Source organism: Xiphophorus maculatus, chromosome 11, assembly GCF_002775205.1.
Source record: "Xiphophorus maculatus strain JP 163 A chromosome 11, X_maculatus-5.0-male, whole genome shotgun sequence".
Lineage (NCBI taxonomy): Eukaryota > Metazoa > Chordata > Actinopteri > Cyprinodontiformes > Poeciliidae > Xiphophorus > Xiphophorus maculatus.
Window position 1 is genome coordinate 6,325,135 of NC_036453.1, and position 16,233 is coordinate 6,341,367.

Consider the following 16,233-nt stretch of genomic DNA (forward strand, 5'->3'; position numbering starts at 1 on the left):
GTGCCAAGCGACCTTTGACCTCATTTAGTCATTTCATCAATGAGGCAAAGTCAGGTGAAAATGTTAGTATGAACAAATCTGCATCTGGGGGGAAATTGTCCCTGTTCCACCAGACCAAGCACTGCACCGTGGCCGTGTCCTAAAGTAGTTTCAGGCGTGGAATCAACTTGCAGTGGCCATTCAGTGAATAGGCCACACATTGTGGAAAGGCTCGTCTTTAGTGGGGGGGTTAGGGTTCTCCAAAGTCCTATAATTCAATTAAATTTAATATTACTAAAAAAATTGTTCCCCATAAGAAAATAAAAATATCATTTGTCCAGTGCATATGGCAGAAAAAAAATCTTGGTTCTGCTTTGTGTGACATCATCACGAGACTGTAAGTTATTTATATATTGTGATATTTGTAATTTATTTAGTTTACCCACAGTTCTTGATGTGGGCAAACATTTCTATGCGTCTATGAACTTTGGAAAAGAATTACAGACTCTTGTGTGGTAAATGGATTTTTGTTTATTTGCTCATAGACGTTTAAAATACAAAACTGAAAAGTAAAATAATGTGGTGGCTTTTACGTGTAAAAATATATTTTTTTATTATTCTTTGTACAAAAGGGTCTATACCTTTAAACAGTATGGTAGCTGGTTATGTAAAAATACAAGGGTAAATTACTTTGCAAATCCTAATTTTCAGGAGGGATAATCTGGCTGGCACCCTTTTAAAAAAATAAATATATTTGTTAACAGTCACAATATGTACAGACTTAATGAAATACCAATTTCTACTAAATGAGATCCTTAAATTTATATCTCACACTTGGATATTTCAGAATTATATTTCCATTTTGGGATGCAAGGTTTATCCAGTTGTCTGCTATGATGTTGGAGATATGCCCATAGTTAGCATCACTGCATTGTTCATGTAAAGCTTTAGCATTACATGACTTCCTTCCTCTCTATCTAAAATGTGAGCTGTGACTGTTTTTAATCAGGGAAGGTCAGCCAAATTTAGAATCAATTTGGTAAAACTACTCAAAGTCAAAATGTGCTTTTTAGTTTCAGAAATGTCCGTTCACATTATGTCTGAAAAGCTGTAATAGAGCGTCCACGTGTGTAAGGCTTGTTTCTTTAATGTCTCCCCTTATTGGTTAGCTCATTGGTTAAAAAGTGCAGACTGCAAGTGAAAAGCTTATTCTATATTTATGGCAAGCTAAGGAACATTTTATGGTTATGCTTTATAGACTTTTAAAACTTAAAAAGCCTTGGAACACACTGCGAGAAAAAAAAAAATCTTTAGACAGTAATGATGACAAAGAGACACCACTGCTAGCAAACTGTTTCTCAAAAAGCACTACATTCACCACATAACTAAATTACCAGGGATGTAAACTTGATTTGTTGTTTGGCTCTAACCATATGGATGTTCCACAAAGCAGCTGCTTAGTCCAAATGTTTGTTTTTCCCATAATTTATCCCTGATCTTTTGTTTCTTACATCTTAAAATAGAAAATGCACATCATTGGTTTTCTTCTATTGATTTGTTTGAGACCTTTAAGGTAATTAAATCATAGAGAGCTTCTGACTTATGGTTTCAATTTGACGATCCTTCTTTTGCTTTTTTATTACTGTGGAATCGTTAAGCTTGACACAGCGTGCAAAACTGTAACAGCTGATTGCACTGCACAAACTGTATACCAATGTATCTAATGGCAGAAGATGTAATTGGAGCTTTGCAAACTGCCTCCGTTGCATATCTGCTGTATATTTGCATGTCATCTTGCTAGCAAGTGGCTACATTATCTATAGCAGTGTGAATGAAAAAACAATGTGGGCTTGTTCTGTACAAGCTCATGTTCACTGAAACACGTCATTATTGATGCCATTCATTGCTTGATCACCATATTCATAATTGTATTTGAGGCAAAACATGCGTCCTGACAACATAGACATGAAAAAACAAGCTCCGCTCTTTGCTAAGAACTAGCTCCATGTCACTTTCAGCATGATAAGAACAAGTCAATACGGTTTGCCTTTTCCAGCTTGTAAATGTGTGCACTTTTCTAAAGCACAGTATCAATATTGACTGTTGGGAAATGTCCTGTGGCCTGGACCTGGAGCTCTCACAACAGGCTGGCTTTCCAACAGCCCTGGCTTGGTATCTCCTCCCACTGTGCCTGCAGCAGCAGTTCGACCTCTCTGTATGACTGCTGCGTATACTTTGGTGCTTTGCCAGTGGAAATTCTGAACAATATTTCATCAAGACAGTGTGTTTGCTCTGCTGCTGTAAAGCCCTTGAGATTTAAGATAGGTTTTCTGTAAAGAGCAAAAAAGCCAGATTCAAAAAATACATTGTTATTTCACAGAAAAAAAGTCTAAATAAAAACCCAATTAGATTTCTGCTTGATTTTATATTAAAAATTACCTGGTTGGCATGTTTACCATGTTTTGGAAATGTATGCAATGTTAAAAAAAAATTAGACTGTTGATGAGTCTGTCTAATCATAACACGTCTTGTATATGCATCATGCTTTAAAGTATTACCAATTACTCTAAAACTTAGATTATGTCATGCATAAATAAAACATAAAGCTATGTTGAACAGAAAATACAACACAAACATAAAGCAAATCATTTACCTTTACTATGGTCTATGTTTATCTAACGTCAGGTGAACAAAAACACAACAAACTCCACACACTCATTAGCAAACAGCTGTCTGAAATAAGTAAACCCTTGCTGCTTTCACAAAGGAAAATCTGCAGCAGTTATAGGTGCTTCAAATCCCATACTTGATTAATTGTTTGTCAACAAGTGCAACAAGCGAAAATTGAGATTTTTTTGACATTGCCTTCAGAAAACAAATGAAGGTTAGCACAACGTCAAGAGGGACAGACATCAGCAATCACCTTGGATATGGTATTGTTGCTGCCAACAGTTTAAGGGATACATTGCCTTTTCCAATTATTTTAATATAACTAAATATTAAACAGAAGTGGAAAATCACTAAAACCCAATACACAGCAAATAAATAACATAACAAAGACTGTCCTTGATCACATAAGACTGTGTTGGTTTGAAATGAACAAACTTTCATCATAACGTCTGTCCTGCTGTCAGATGAAAGATGTCAGTTGGTGCAATTTGTTGCTTGCAGCAGACGTGACTGAAAGATCCGACAAAGAAATTGGTCCAACCATAACTGCATAGCAACAGCTGTTACAGGCTACAGATGCTAATGCTTCTTTTATTGAAGTCAGAGTCTGATGAGACGAAAAGGAGAATAAAGAAAAGGAGACAGCTTTGGAAGTATTCATGTTTGTGACAATAAAAATGCATTAGCACAATTTCCCCTTATTTCAGATAAAATCAAAGCAACACTTTTTAAGGAGAGAATGACATTCATAAAAGGAAAATGTAAAGTTCAAAAGGGTTGACTTTACATCATACCTCCCTTCAAAGAACATCATCTTTGGTCAGAAGAAGTACAACCCACTGATTCGAGCTCTTGACTATAGAATTTCTTACAATTCTCTACAATGGGAGATTTTGTCTAAGAAGGCAGATTGCAACACAGTGGGAACTTGTTTTAGGATAGCTGCCAGTCTTCCCAGTAGAGAACATCCTGGCAAATTTACTTAAAGGTGACATCATGAAGTGTGATACAAAACACACTGCATGATGTGTACAAGAGCTAAATCTCAATTAATATAAGGATTAAACAGACTTTTTTTACTTAAAGAAACATGACAGCACAAATTAGGTGTCTGACTGAGCCAGCAGGCTTCTGGAACAATGTCATGTAGATAGAGGAGGGATATTATGTGAAACTCATCAGCAAAGATACCTATTGCCAAATGTGTAGCACATTGGTGAAGCGCTGATTATCTGGGTTTGTTTCAGAGCCACCCTGTGGTAGAAACAAGGTACCAGGCACTCACAAAGTCAGTCAGGAACTCCATCTTACACCGAAATGTTCAGTTTTGGTGGAAGTTTGACTTTTGTATTGAAACTGTACAATGATCCCAACGCTTAAAATTGAAAGAGTTTCTTATTGTGACTGCATGCAATTTGCCTGTGGTATTTTAGTAGTTGCATCAAGTTGGTAATGTAGCTAAATAGACACATCTACATAAAATATCTGGATTCAACCTCTTACTCTGGCCTTATTTGTTTTCCACACACAAACACACTTCAATTTTCTATTCAGCAGTGCACACTAATAAGATTCTTATTATGGAAACAATAAATGGCGTATAAATGTCTGCGTGCCCCAGTAAATTACCATGAACTGAACCCTATTAGCGGACTGTAAACTCTTGTAAACACAAACCTTGGGGGGTTTGGGCCCATTGCTGAGGAGACTGTGTGCTGGCACAAGGGGATGACACATTTAAAGCATGACTGAGTGCCTAATGCAACATTGCTTTATTGCATCTCACTAAAAAGCTTAAGTCACAATGACTCTTGGGTATTGCTGAAAAACAGTAAAAATGAGAAGTTATTCATTCCACACAGTCAGCGCAGCTTTGCATGTCTGTAGGAGGTCATTTTGGGAGTTAAGACACCTTATCAACTTTGTCTGAATCTATTTTAATTCTTCATTGTTACTGAAACTCAGAGTTTGTAGTTGACCTTCAATTTAGCAACAACCTTTACATCTTTGTCCTCCTGTTTTATGTGTGATACTGGGAGAAATTGCTTTTCCATGCCACTGCCAATCCAGTCATTATGGTCTTTCAGTGATAAGCAGCCTTCTTCAGTCACTGAGCCGAAGCGTGCGTTCGTCCGTTTGGGCAGCGTGATTGAAATATTTTCTGTGCCTCTGAGATTAATGAAGATTGGAGAGCCGTATATGGGCAGGACAATTAGTATGCTGTCAGAATTAAACACGCTGTTAATAAATTAACCAACAGAGTCTCTTTTTTAAGATACTTTTCTCATCAAGGGCGCCCAACTGATCATTTATTAGGTCTCAAAAACATTGTTTGGTTTCTTATTTTCTTGTCAATAAGGGGATTATTAGATTCTCATAGTTTAAAAATAAGCAAGTAGATTTCTAAGAGATATGCAGACACGTCCCAGTGAATTAGGATAGCATCAACACATTAACGTATTTTTAGTAACCCAAAAGCTAAACTCCTGGATTATATAGATTCATTACACAGAGTGGTACATTTCATATGCTTATTTCTGTTGATTTTATTACAGCTTACAGCTGAAGAAGACACAGAATTATTTCTTATTGAAACTTGTATAATACAGACAAGTGTAGCCCAATTATACCAGTCTGAAGTAGGTAAGGGCCCCTGAGTTCATTAAACCCATTAAATTACAAATAATAACACTCTCGTGTTTAACCCTTTGTTAAGTTTCACTTTAGATTAATAATACACCAGTACTTTTCTATTCTTTTCACCCAATAATATAGCTTTGAGCAAGAAAAATATTCTCCAAATACGATTCTACAAGAAATCAAACACACACCTGTATGAGATTTTGAACATATATTGAACACAATAATAAATTCACAGAAATGGTAAATGTTTCAGTCTTTTGGTTTCACAAACCTATGTTAATTAATGTGGGCCCACACTTCAATGTTCACCTAAGTCGGCAATAATTAACCAAAATATAAGTTTAAAAAAACAAACCATTGCAGGCCTGATGTGATGACGAAGCGTGGAATTTGGTACCTTACTCCAAAGGAAAATCTTGAACCTTCTAGGAATTTCACCTATCCTTAGTCCCAGTTGGCAAGATGTCTTCAGCTCCTTCACCAGTCCCTCGGTCCACAGGACTCAGGACACAGCAGGAAAATCCAAGCAGACACAAAACTCTCAGTGTAAGCTCATCTCTCTGCACTAAGCTCAACTCTGGAACGCTCCCACGACGGAAACTTTAGTTAAGTCTTCTGTTAGCTGAGTTAGCTCACAGTACTCAATGTCCATTAGCACTCAATGTGCTAATGAATGCTAATGCGTTAGCGAGCATTACATATGACATTCCACCTACTGTACAGTGAATTCCGGTCTGAAATTATCACAGTAGCTGTAAACAGGAGTATAGAGTCGATATCTATTAACAGACTGTCGAGTTGAAAGCCTAAATATCTGCTAAAACACTCGTTTCTTAATAACTCCGCCACGTTTTTTCAGCGCGGTTCACCTCTTTCTTTCTCATTTCTTTTTTCTTTTACTTCCTGTCTCTCCTTGACCCTCAGCCAACCACGGCCCAGTGAAGTTGCTTTGTTCTACCTCACTTCCTCTTACAAACATAAGCCCTTCAAAATAAAATATGAAGATTACTTTCCTATAAAACGGTTTTAAATACATTTCTTTTTGTTAACACTTATTTATAACAATTTTAACATATTTAAGCAAACATGCTTAACACATTCTAACTTATTATTCCTTCCACAAACTTAACTCAATACAAAATGCCCTTATTTTGGACTGGGTTACACAAGTAACAGAAACGTATTTTAATGCAGAAACAACATGTTCACCATCTAATAGCCTACACATTATTAGGAAGGCTAGCAGATAATCCAGCAGACAGGCATTGAAACTCTACTGGAATCCACAAAATGTCATTGCTAAAGAAACTTGTTCTTTGCAGAGTGTTGCATACAAATCCACTTCTGAAAATGTCATGAACTGTGGTGGTGTGAATGGTGAGGTAGACACAGCAGGATGAGATGATTACAGTGATTTAATGGTGAAAATCCAGAACTCCAAAACACAAAAACAGTCCTAAAACCAGGCGGCACAGCTGAGCGGAAGCCAGGGCTCAACGCCGGTAGCAACTGGCAAACGAAAGGACAGGAAACAAACAGCTAGACGCATACGACCGACTGGTAGATAGACAAGGACCTGACAAAGACACAGTCTGACAAAGACACAGTGTACTCGTTCCCTGAATACACAAGGGGTAATCAGGGAACGAGACACACCTGGGAACAATCAAAGGGAGAACAGGACAACAGAAATAAATACACAGAAAAACATAGATCGTGACAGAAAAGTTGAGTTGCAGGAAAAGGTGTGGAGGAAAGGTTACTGCAGTTGAAACAAATGTAATTAGCTGAAACTCATACTCTTTCAAAAATAAACAAGAAACACTTAAACTGCATCCCTCTGGGTAATTAATTTATGTAATATTTAAGTTCCACTTTTTAAATCAATTATCATAAAATGGATGATATTCTAAATTACTTAGATAAACTCATACCACGTAGAAGAAGAAAATTTGAAAAAAATTCTGAATGCTTTGAACTGTATAGTACAAAAAATCTGCATTAATATTCTGGAGTCTTAAAAGTAACTAAATCCAAAGTTATAGGTGAATTCGAACAATATCCCCAGCCAACTTAAGTTTAGAGTTTATAACCTTAAAAGTTATCTGAAACCGTCACATCGAATCCTCCTCCCACCTTTAAACCCCCTAATTCTTCCGGGACCTTTCATCTCTGCTCAAGATGTGCTGTCGAGTCCAGAAAAAGAACCGAGGAAAAGCGAGGGATTTCTCAGCAGTGACAGGAACACCGACACCAACATCAAGGTGAGGAACAATTACACACACACACACTAATAATAAAACACATCTGCGAGTGTCACTCTGAGGAAAAATGTAAAAAAGGCAGGAAGTAAGAAAATTTCTGTGTGGCCACAAAGTGAAATATTAGCTCTATAACATTGAAAATGCACATTCTGGGCCATATCAATGTAAATGTGAAAGGGATAATAAGCAGTGTTGTAAGCAAGGTACACTAATGCAATAATTGAAAAAAATTACAGCAGCATTACAAAACAATTGGTACAAACAATAAGAAACCATATAGCAAGCTACTTCAAAGTGAGGATCAAAAGTTTCTTAGTTGGTTTTTTGCATGTTTGACTAATAAAAATGTTATGTGGGTGTGCAGCTAAATCAGAGTCTGACATGCTACTGACAGAAAAGCCATCAGAAAATGACATTTTAATGGTTCCTTTCTTCTATAATTGCCCTTATTTCCACATAAATAGAGCATGTGGTGACTCAGACTCTGCATGTTTTTAAAAATATCATCCTCATGCTCTGCCTGCTGATGCACTGTGACACAACTCTTAATGTGCTGCATTTCTGGAAGAAAAAAAGCATATAAATCATATTTTGTTTCAAGAGCCAGAGCCTGGAGTGCAGTTCCTGTTGGTCACACCAGCAGTGCAGGTTGAAGGCCTATAAAGAAAATAGAGCTTTCAACTATGAAATGACTCTTCCTAATGATGGGAATTGTTGTTTGTAGACTCTTCCCTATACTTATCTTTGTTCTCTTTTTTTGCTTTTTGTTCAGCTTATTTGAAAAAAAGTGACAAGATGAAATTTTTTAACATATATTTAGATTTGTTGGTTTTTCTGTTTGGCTAATCCAAACAGAAAAAGGCAGAGACCAAAGCAGACCTCTCCCATCTTAAAACAACTCAAGCCTTTGGATCCTCAGAATATCATTACGTTCAGCAGGAGCCCAGCAATGAACCTTTTATTTTAATCAGGTGTTTTGAGGTAGGGAAAAAAACTGAAACATGTAAGAAACCGGCCTCTGAGAACTGACTTTTGACACGGTTGCCTTTCCACATTTGCATTGGGCAGGTAATTTATGCATAAGCAGGAGGTGGTGTGCAGGAGGCACTGCCTCCTGCTCGTGAGAACATAACAGGTGAAGAACTTCTGGTCAGGGTAAATGATGAATAAAAAAAATAAAATAAAAAGCTAAAATATTCAGATTAGAAATGTTATTTCAAACAGTCTTAAATATGTATTGAGTTTTAACGCTGGTTAATTGGAGAGTTTGGTAGTTGTTCTAAAAGGTACTGTGGAAACCAGAAGTTTACATGCCCTGCATAAAAAACACATAGTTTTTCTCACTGTCTGGAGTCAAATCAGGCCAACCTTCTCTTGTTTTAGGTCCGTTAGAATCACCTAAATTATTTATGTTTGCTAAATGACACAATGATGAGAGAAATAATCTAGACAGTTTCTTTACCCTGCTCAGCGGGACGAGTTTCACCCCTGCTTATAACTGACCTAAAATATGAGAAGTTTGATCTGATTCAGTTTCAAACAGTGGCAATAATGTGTTATTTTTCCAGTGTAAGTAAACTTCTAGTTTTAACTGTACATGTTACAGATGAAGTATGGGTTTTTTTCAGTAATCAGTGGTTCAATGTCTTCTAACTCTATTTTACAATGGAATAACGATTAGTATGTGGGGAAAAGCCCCACAATACAAGCATAAAAATAGTTTAAAGGTTGATAAAATACTCTTTGCACAGTTTCTGATATTGAAGTTGTTTCAGAACAACTTCTCTCAGACTAGCCATTAAATTCAGCCTCTGGGTAAAAACTAATCTGGATTTATTCTATATCAAGAAGATGAGAGAGTTATATAATGCAGATAGGATATTAGCTGCTTGTAACCCTTTAACGCAGGGTGTTCAAACTCCAATACTTAAGGCCTGATGTCCTCAAACCTTTTGATGTGTCTCTGATCAAACATAGCTGAATTAATAGGCTAAATTACATTGACCATATGTCATCAGTTTCTACAGAGGCCTGCTGTTATTTGATTAAGATGTGCTACTTCAACAAAACTTATTAAAGTTGCGGGACACCGGCCCAGACGGACTGGAGTTTAAATCCTCCACTTTAAAGGAATCTCAGTTTAAAAACCTTGACATATCACTCTAATTAATAAATAATAATAATAATAATAATAATAAATGTTGTTTAGTCTTATTGATAATTCATCAAACTTTTGCTTAATCTAGGTAGAGGACTTGTGGGCAGGAAATGACTGAATTCATACCCAGATATTACTTCATAATTTCTTCTTTCATTTTTTTTTAGATTGGTATGACCAAATGATCTTAGCTACTTTAAACTTCTCATAACGTTTCAGGTTAGTCTTTAGCTCTTGTCTGTTTATTTGTACATCGATGTGAATGGCATCTCATCCGTGGCCATGTATAAACTTATAGACACAGATCACATTGTGAGTAACAACATTGTGTAAAGTCTATGGTGTGATGAAAAGATTCTCAATCTTTCTTTTACTCTTATTTCACTTTTGAAACAGTCATTATGGATAAAATGTAACCCTGGAGCTCAGTGGCCTCAAGTTAAGATGGCAATGTAATTCCAGCTTTTCTGCCACTGAGCTCACACAAATAATGGCCTCCACAAAACAGCAGACCTGATGTGTGATAGTTATAGTCTCATCAGTGCTTCATTCTCTGGGTCTTTGGTCAGAAAGATCAAGCTTGTAATCAATTTTATGGGGTCAAGATTCTCAGTGATGATAAGAAAAGGCAAAACATGACGACCAAGATGTGTGGGTTGAACCAATGATGCAATTCTGGCCAAATGTTTGTTATTCTACTCAACAGTAGTTTTATGACTGCCATATTTATTACGTACTTTTAATGACTTAATTGAACCATTCTTGAAGGATGGATTATACAATATACAACTAGAGAAATTATGATTCAAAAGAGAAACGTTCAAATGAAATAGAGAGTGGGTTATTGGGTCACAATGACAGGAAGTTCATTTGGAGGAGTCGGCTCTCAGATTGATTTAGGCAGGTCTGTGAAGACACTGTTACAACCAAACTCAACCAAAGATAAAAGCATGAATGAGTTTCACTAGGTTTGCTGCAACATTAGTCATTTAATCCTGAAAATGTTCTTAATGTGATAGAAGGCCGACTTTGTACTTGTCATACAATTAATTGTAAAATTTGGACCCCGTTGTGACCAAAAATATTTAATTATTTGTAATTTTAGCCCCCTACTCGTTGTTTTTAATCAATGATATTTTTTTGATTAATAATTCCACCATAAAAAAAGAACAACTCAAATGCATCAAGTCAATAATTGTGGAGTAGCTGAACTTATGACCAGAATTGTGTAATTTTTTGTAGGCATAACTTTCCCTTGAATCATGTTCGGAGTGATGTTCTGTTTTTTTCTGGAGATTTTCCTCAGCAAAGTCCTCATTTTACCACTGTAGTCTTGTCCCATTACATCTGCATGTAAGACCCTATAGTGGCAGCCATGGCTGGGGCAAAGGTGAGGTTATAAGGGTGAGCACATCATACAGATGAAAGTAGTGATTTAGAGGGATTAGATAAAGTGAGACTGAAATTAGGACCAAACTGAACTCTGGATTACCTCTAATTCCAAGGCTCATCTTCATGTGAAAAACCATCAAAGCCTTTTTGCAAATAATGACCATAGAAAAGTGCAGAAATCTATTTCTGAAAACAAAAACAAAAAAACATAAATGATTGTGAAATGTGTATGTTTCTACATGCTCACATGGTGGTTTGGGATTCTCCTGGGACTGATAATATGCCGAAATGACGAGTAAACATCATTAGTTCACATTCTGTTTCTGCCTCTAATTGAAGTGTATTATCAGAAGAACACATGTTCCGTCAGCTCTTTTCATCTCAGGGTAAAACACAGTCATGATTAGACATCACAGGGCTGCGTTACCTCGACATGATGCCCACATTAATGCTGAGACTCTGATCATTAGGTGCCTGCAGGATTTAATGATGCTCTGAGTTTGCTGTGGTCTGTCTCCTACTTTCAGGTTGTTTGCTTCTTTGTACCAGGGTAGTAACAAAAAAAAAAAAATATATTGGAGTCTTTGACTTTACAACTGATGGTTGAGAAGATTTTGGTACAAATAATCTGGAAAGAAAGAGCTTTTATCAGAAGGTACAAAAACTGAACATTTTAACCTAATTGCAAAACACTATTATGTCTCAGAAAAGTATCACTACATTACAATGAAGGCTTTGGTGTTGTGCTATCTAAGGTGTGCAGTTTATTTTTAGAGGTTTTTTTAAGAGGTTGATTTTATCAAATACACAATCATAATATTGTTTTAGTAAATGTAGTCATAATAGTAAAACATGGCAATGTCTGCATCACCCGGTGAGAAAACCTTTCCTCAGCAAGGACATTTATTTAGAGTTTCTCCTTTTCTTCACCTACTTTGTGTTGGTCTATCATAAAAAACTCAACAAGATGTTTTTTATCTTGTGATCATGATGTGGCAAATTGTAAATATAGCTCACGAAAATGTACTTACAATCTTATACTGAATAATGAATAATGCAATCTTATACTGTATTAGTTGCAGCTTTTATGTTCTATAATAGACCACTATGTTGTTTCAGTTTAAAGATCTGTGAATTGTTAACTGTATTTTCTTTCTTAAAGTAAAGGTCTAACTTTTTAACACTGTTGATCTTGTAAACTGAAATGTAAAATGTTTTCAGATATCAGTACAAAAGTACTTCACTACTACAAACTTGTACTGGTGTAACTTTTGTTATAACTTTTGTCTTACCTTGTCATGAGCTCAAATATTTGATCCATTTTATTTATTCATTTAAAATGGAACTTTGAACAAATCATCTGGACACTTTTGTGAGTTTATGATTAAAATATTCTACCTACTTGACATTTAAGTATATTTCACAAGGAGTCTAACAAGAGTCCACAGAGCAATAAGTCATGTTTAATTTCTGCTTTTCTCCAGAGCAGTTTCTGTTTCCCTTAACTCAAGTTCAAGTAAAAACTTTCACATCAGCAAGAAAAATATTAGGCATTCATATATTTATAAAACTTAAATAACTTTGCATAACTTACACAGTCAGATAGTTTTAAACTTTTACTTCATATACCAATGTGGTTGTGTTCAAAACACAAATGAGCAACAGGGAAAAACTGCCACATATGCAGTTATATTGTAATAAGCTCAAAACACCAAAAGATGGCGCTATGGTGAAACAAAACTGACAGGACTTTGTGAATGCCATCACAGACATTAAAAGAGCAACACATCACAATAATCAAAAGCAAATTAGTGGTATTTAAATCTGAGATTGGTTCTACCAAGAACTAAGCAGAATTTCACTTAAAGTTATTCTTTTATTCTGTCTATGCATGCTTATAATGTACATAATTGTGAAAAAGCATGAGACTCTTTAAAGACTCCTTTACAATATTGGTGTCAGTAATCAATCTAATTGCAAAAGGTTGCAGAGTGCATGACCTGTGACCACAGCAATGACAGGAGCAGCAGCAATGTTTAGATTAGGACACAGCATCTCCTCAGCTGCCACCTAGAATGAGAGGCAGCTGGTCAAAAACTTACTTTTGGTCAGCACTGATGTAAATATGCACTTTTGTAATAAATAAAAATTAAAATCACAAAATTAAGGTGTGGAAAAAAACAACATATCAACATATGGTAAACAATAGAGTTATATGAAGTAATTATTAAAAGCTATTTCACATAATTTATTGCAAACTACATATGAATTGAGGTTAATACAAAAGTTATTAACCTCAATCCAGTCATTTATCAATAGATAATTTCTTGGAGCAATAAAACTAAAGATTAACATTTCGGCAAATACAATGAATGAGAATATCATAAAAAGCATCAAAAACTTTTTTATACTTATATCATGTTATTGCATGCTGGATGTAAACAGCATGCACAATCACTGGAATGTTGTTTACATGGAGATGTATCCAAGGAAAAAGATTTTAAATTAAATAACAGAAAAGTCTGTTACAAAGAAGCAATATGAATGACCGCAGACTTGAAAAGATTGTTCCCGAACAAATATTGTTCCCGAACAAATATTGTTCCCTAATAACATGTTCTGAATGATGCATCATAGACCATACTATTGAAATGGTACCGTTAAACTAGCCCCTGATTATTGCTGCAATTTCTCTTTTATCTGAGCTTCGCTTCGTTTTAACCCATATCCATATTTACATTTTGCCAAAATGTCTGATGTAAAAATTAAAAAAAGTGAATAAACGGACATGACAGGTTCTCTGACAAATGCTGTGGCAGCATGTGGTTAACTGTGACGCCATTGGGCTGGTCCACTGAGCAAAGCAGCGCTTTCCAGCTGCTCAGAGGGGAGTGGGTGAGCTGGGATAGGCTGGGAGTTTGGTTGGGAAGTCGTAAGCGGATCCAGAAACGGCACAAGAAGGAAAGAAAGAAAAGAGGAGATCCAGGATCCAAAGACCTTCATGCACAAATCGACTGAATGTTGTACAGGAGATCTGACGCAGTAGTTTTGCGGAAAACGGGTTTTGTTACCGCCACAGGTGACGGATTGGAACTGTGTGGATGACAAAGAGAGACTCGAAACAGTTAACTTTTCCAACCGGGTGTGATCGCTAGTAGAAAACTTGGAGTTGGATTTCTGCGTTTTGTGGTAACGGTCAGTGGAAGAGGAGGACATCATGCCGCGGCGCACCGTGCAAGAAGTAACCGTGCAAGATGTCCAGAAGCGAAGGAGTCCCAACAAACACTATGTAAGATCCTTTATTTGGAAGAGCCCAGCGGCAACACGCCGAGATTATTCCGCTGCTCTGCCTCTTTTAAAGTCAGGAAAAGTAACAACAAAGAGTGTCAGATTACAGTTTATCAAGCCAGCCCAAAGAAACAATTAGACATTCCTGGCATTTGTTGCTGTTTTAAACATTAACCTGACTTGTACTGTTGTTAAGTATGATTTAATCCTGAAAACCAAAAGTGGGGACGTAGGAAAACTTTTTAAAGCACTCAGATACCAACAACCACTGGAAGAGACAATAGCCCTTGTATGTGAATTATATCCTTTGAAACCACCAAATAACTCACTGAGTATGGCTGAGAAAACTCTCTTATGGGTTTTGGTGTTATTGAGGTTCATGTAATTTTTAAGACCTGCTGGTCTTATATAAGTGACTCCCAATATCAGGTATTGACTGTCTATTTGGACATTACTATTGGAAAGCATTGACACTAGACAGATTAACTCACATTTCAACTTTAGCCATTTAGCCAAGTGCCTTGGAAAAGCATTCACACCCTTTGAACTTTTCAACATTTGGACAATGTAAACATGTGGAAGAAGGTGCTCTGGTCATACGAAATAAGTCGATGTGCAGAGCTATTGGAAATGTATCTGTTTCAAACTGGTGGAAGGTTGTTAAGCACTTTTCACAGTTTAATTTTGTAATAATAAATAGAAAATGATCATTTTCTTCCCACTTCAGAATTATTAGCTGCTTTGTTTTAGTCTATCAGGTAAAATGCCATTGGAAATATTGAAGTTTGAAAGTTGTAAAAATGTGGGAAAGCTAAAGGGAACTGAAGAGTTTCAAATAGGGAAGGCCCCAAGGTAACACATTAGGCAGTGGCATCTCAAGATTTGTCATGCGTCAAGTCCTTCAATTAACTCTGCAATTCGTGCCTTCAGGCATGACAGACAAGGAAGTCACAGGAGTGGTGCTAATGCCGTCACACTGACGGCAATGTCACTGTGGACAATGGTCCTAATCATTATAATCCTTCCAGCATTTATAGCCCATTGCATGAACATGTTCATTTTTTTTGCTTCTGCAATAGATTTATGCAAATAAATATTGTGTTTATTTATTTTCTACTTGTTGACTAGCTTAGTGAGGATTAGCATTTTGTTACCATAGATTAATTGTGTAATTTTGCAGAGGAAGGGGCACAATCAAAAATATACAAGCAATTCTTTCTCTCTTCCAAGAAGCCTGATAGTTTGATAGACAGGAATGCCAAAAAAGACAAAGCCCCATTTCTAACTTTTCTGCTTTACTTAAACAAAGAAGCTTCTATTGGTTTTGTGGGAACAGCCCAACGTGGGCAGGCATTTGCCTGCATATGTAAAGTCACTGCAAACCGTATGACACCACGTGACCAGAAGCCCAATCAGAGCCACCATAGCAGGCATTGATGTTAGTTCAGCGTCCCTGTACACATCCTTCTGTGAATGTTCTGGTTTGCGTCCATGATATACTGTACGTGTGAAAACTTTGGGACAAACTGGCGGTAGACTGCTGTGAGTTGGTGGTGGAGGACGTGGCACTCTTCTGGCCCCGTGTCTTCTCCATCTGTCTGCCTACTTTCCAGTTCAAACCATGTGGTTTTATTGCTTTTTCTGTTCCCCCTGACACTCTAAATCTCATAGAATGCTAATGTGTGCTCATGAGCTCATGCTCATACTTCTGTTGAGTTCATAAAAGTTGATGTTTTCCTTTAGTTTGGTGATTGTATGATAACCAGACTAAAATATATAGCCTAAAAGCCTTAGCTCTCTTATTATAGTGGATAATTGCTTGGTCTCTCTTGCACAGAC

General features: G+C 36.5%; 1 protein-coding gene across 4 annotated transcripts in view; it reads left to right on the forward strand.

Annotated features, from left to right (window-relative positions):
* The first annotated feature begins 13,999 nt into the window (after nt 1–13,999).
* Nucleotides 14,000–16,233, forward strand: part of sh3pxd2b (SH3 and PX domains 2B) — a 36,876-nt gene continuing 34,642 nt past the window's right edge. For all 4 annotated transcript variants that reach the window (XM_014472419.2, XM_023342233.1, XM_023342232.1 and 1 more), the window contains exon 1: nt 14,000–14,395. In XM_014472419.2, coding sequence (XP_014327905.1) covers nt 14,324–14,395 — 72 coding nt within the window. In that variant the 5' untranslated portion in view covers nt 14,000–14,323. The remainder of the gene's footprint in view (nt 14,396–16,233) is intronic.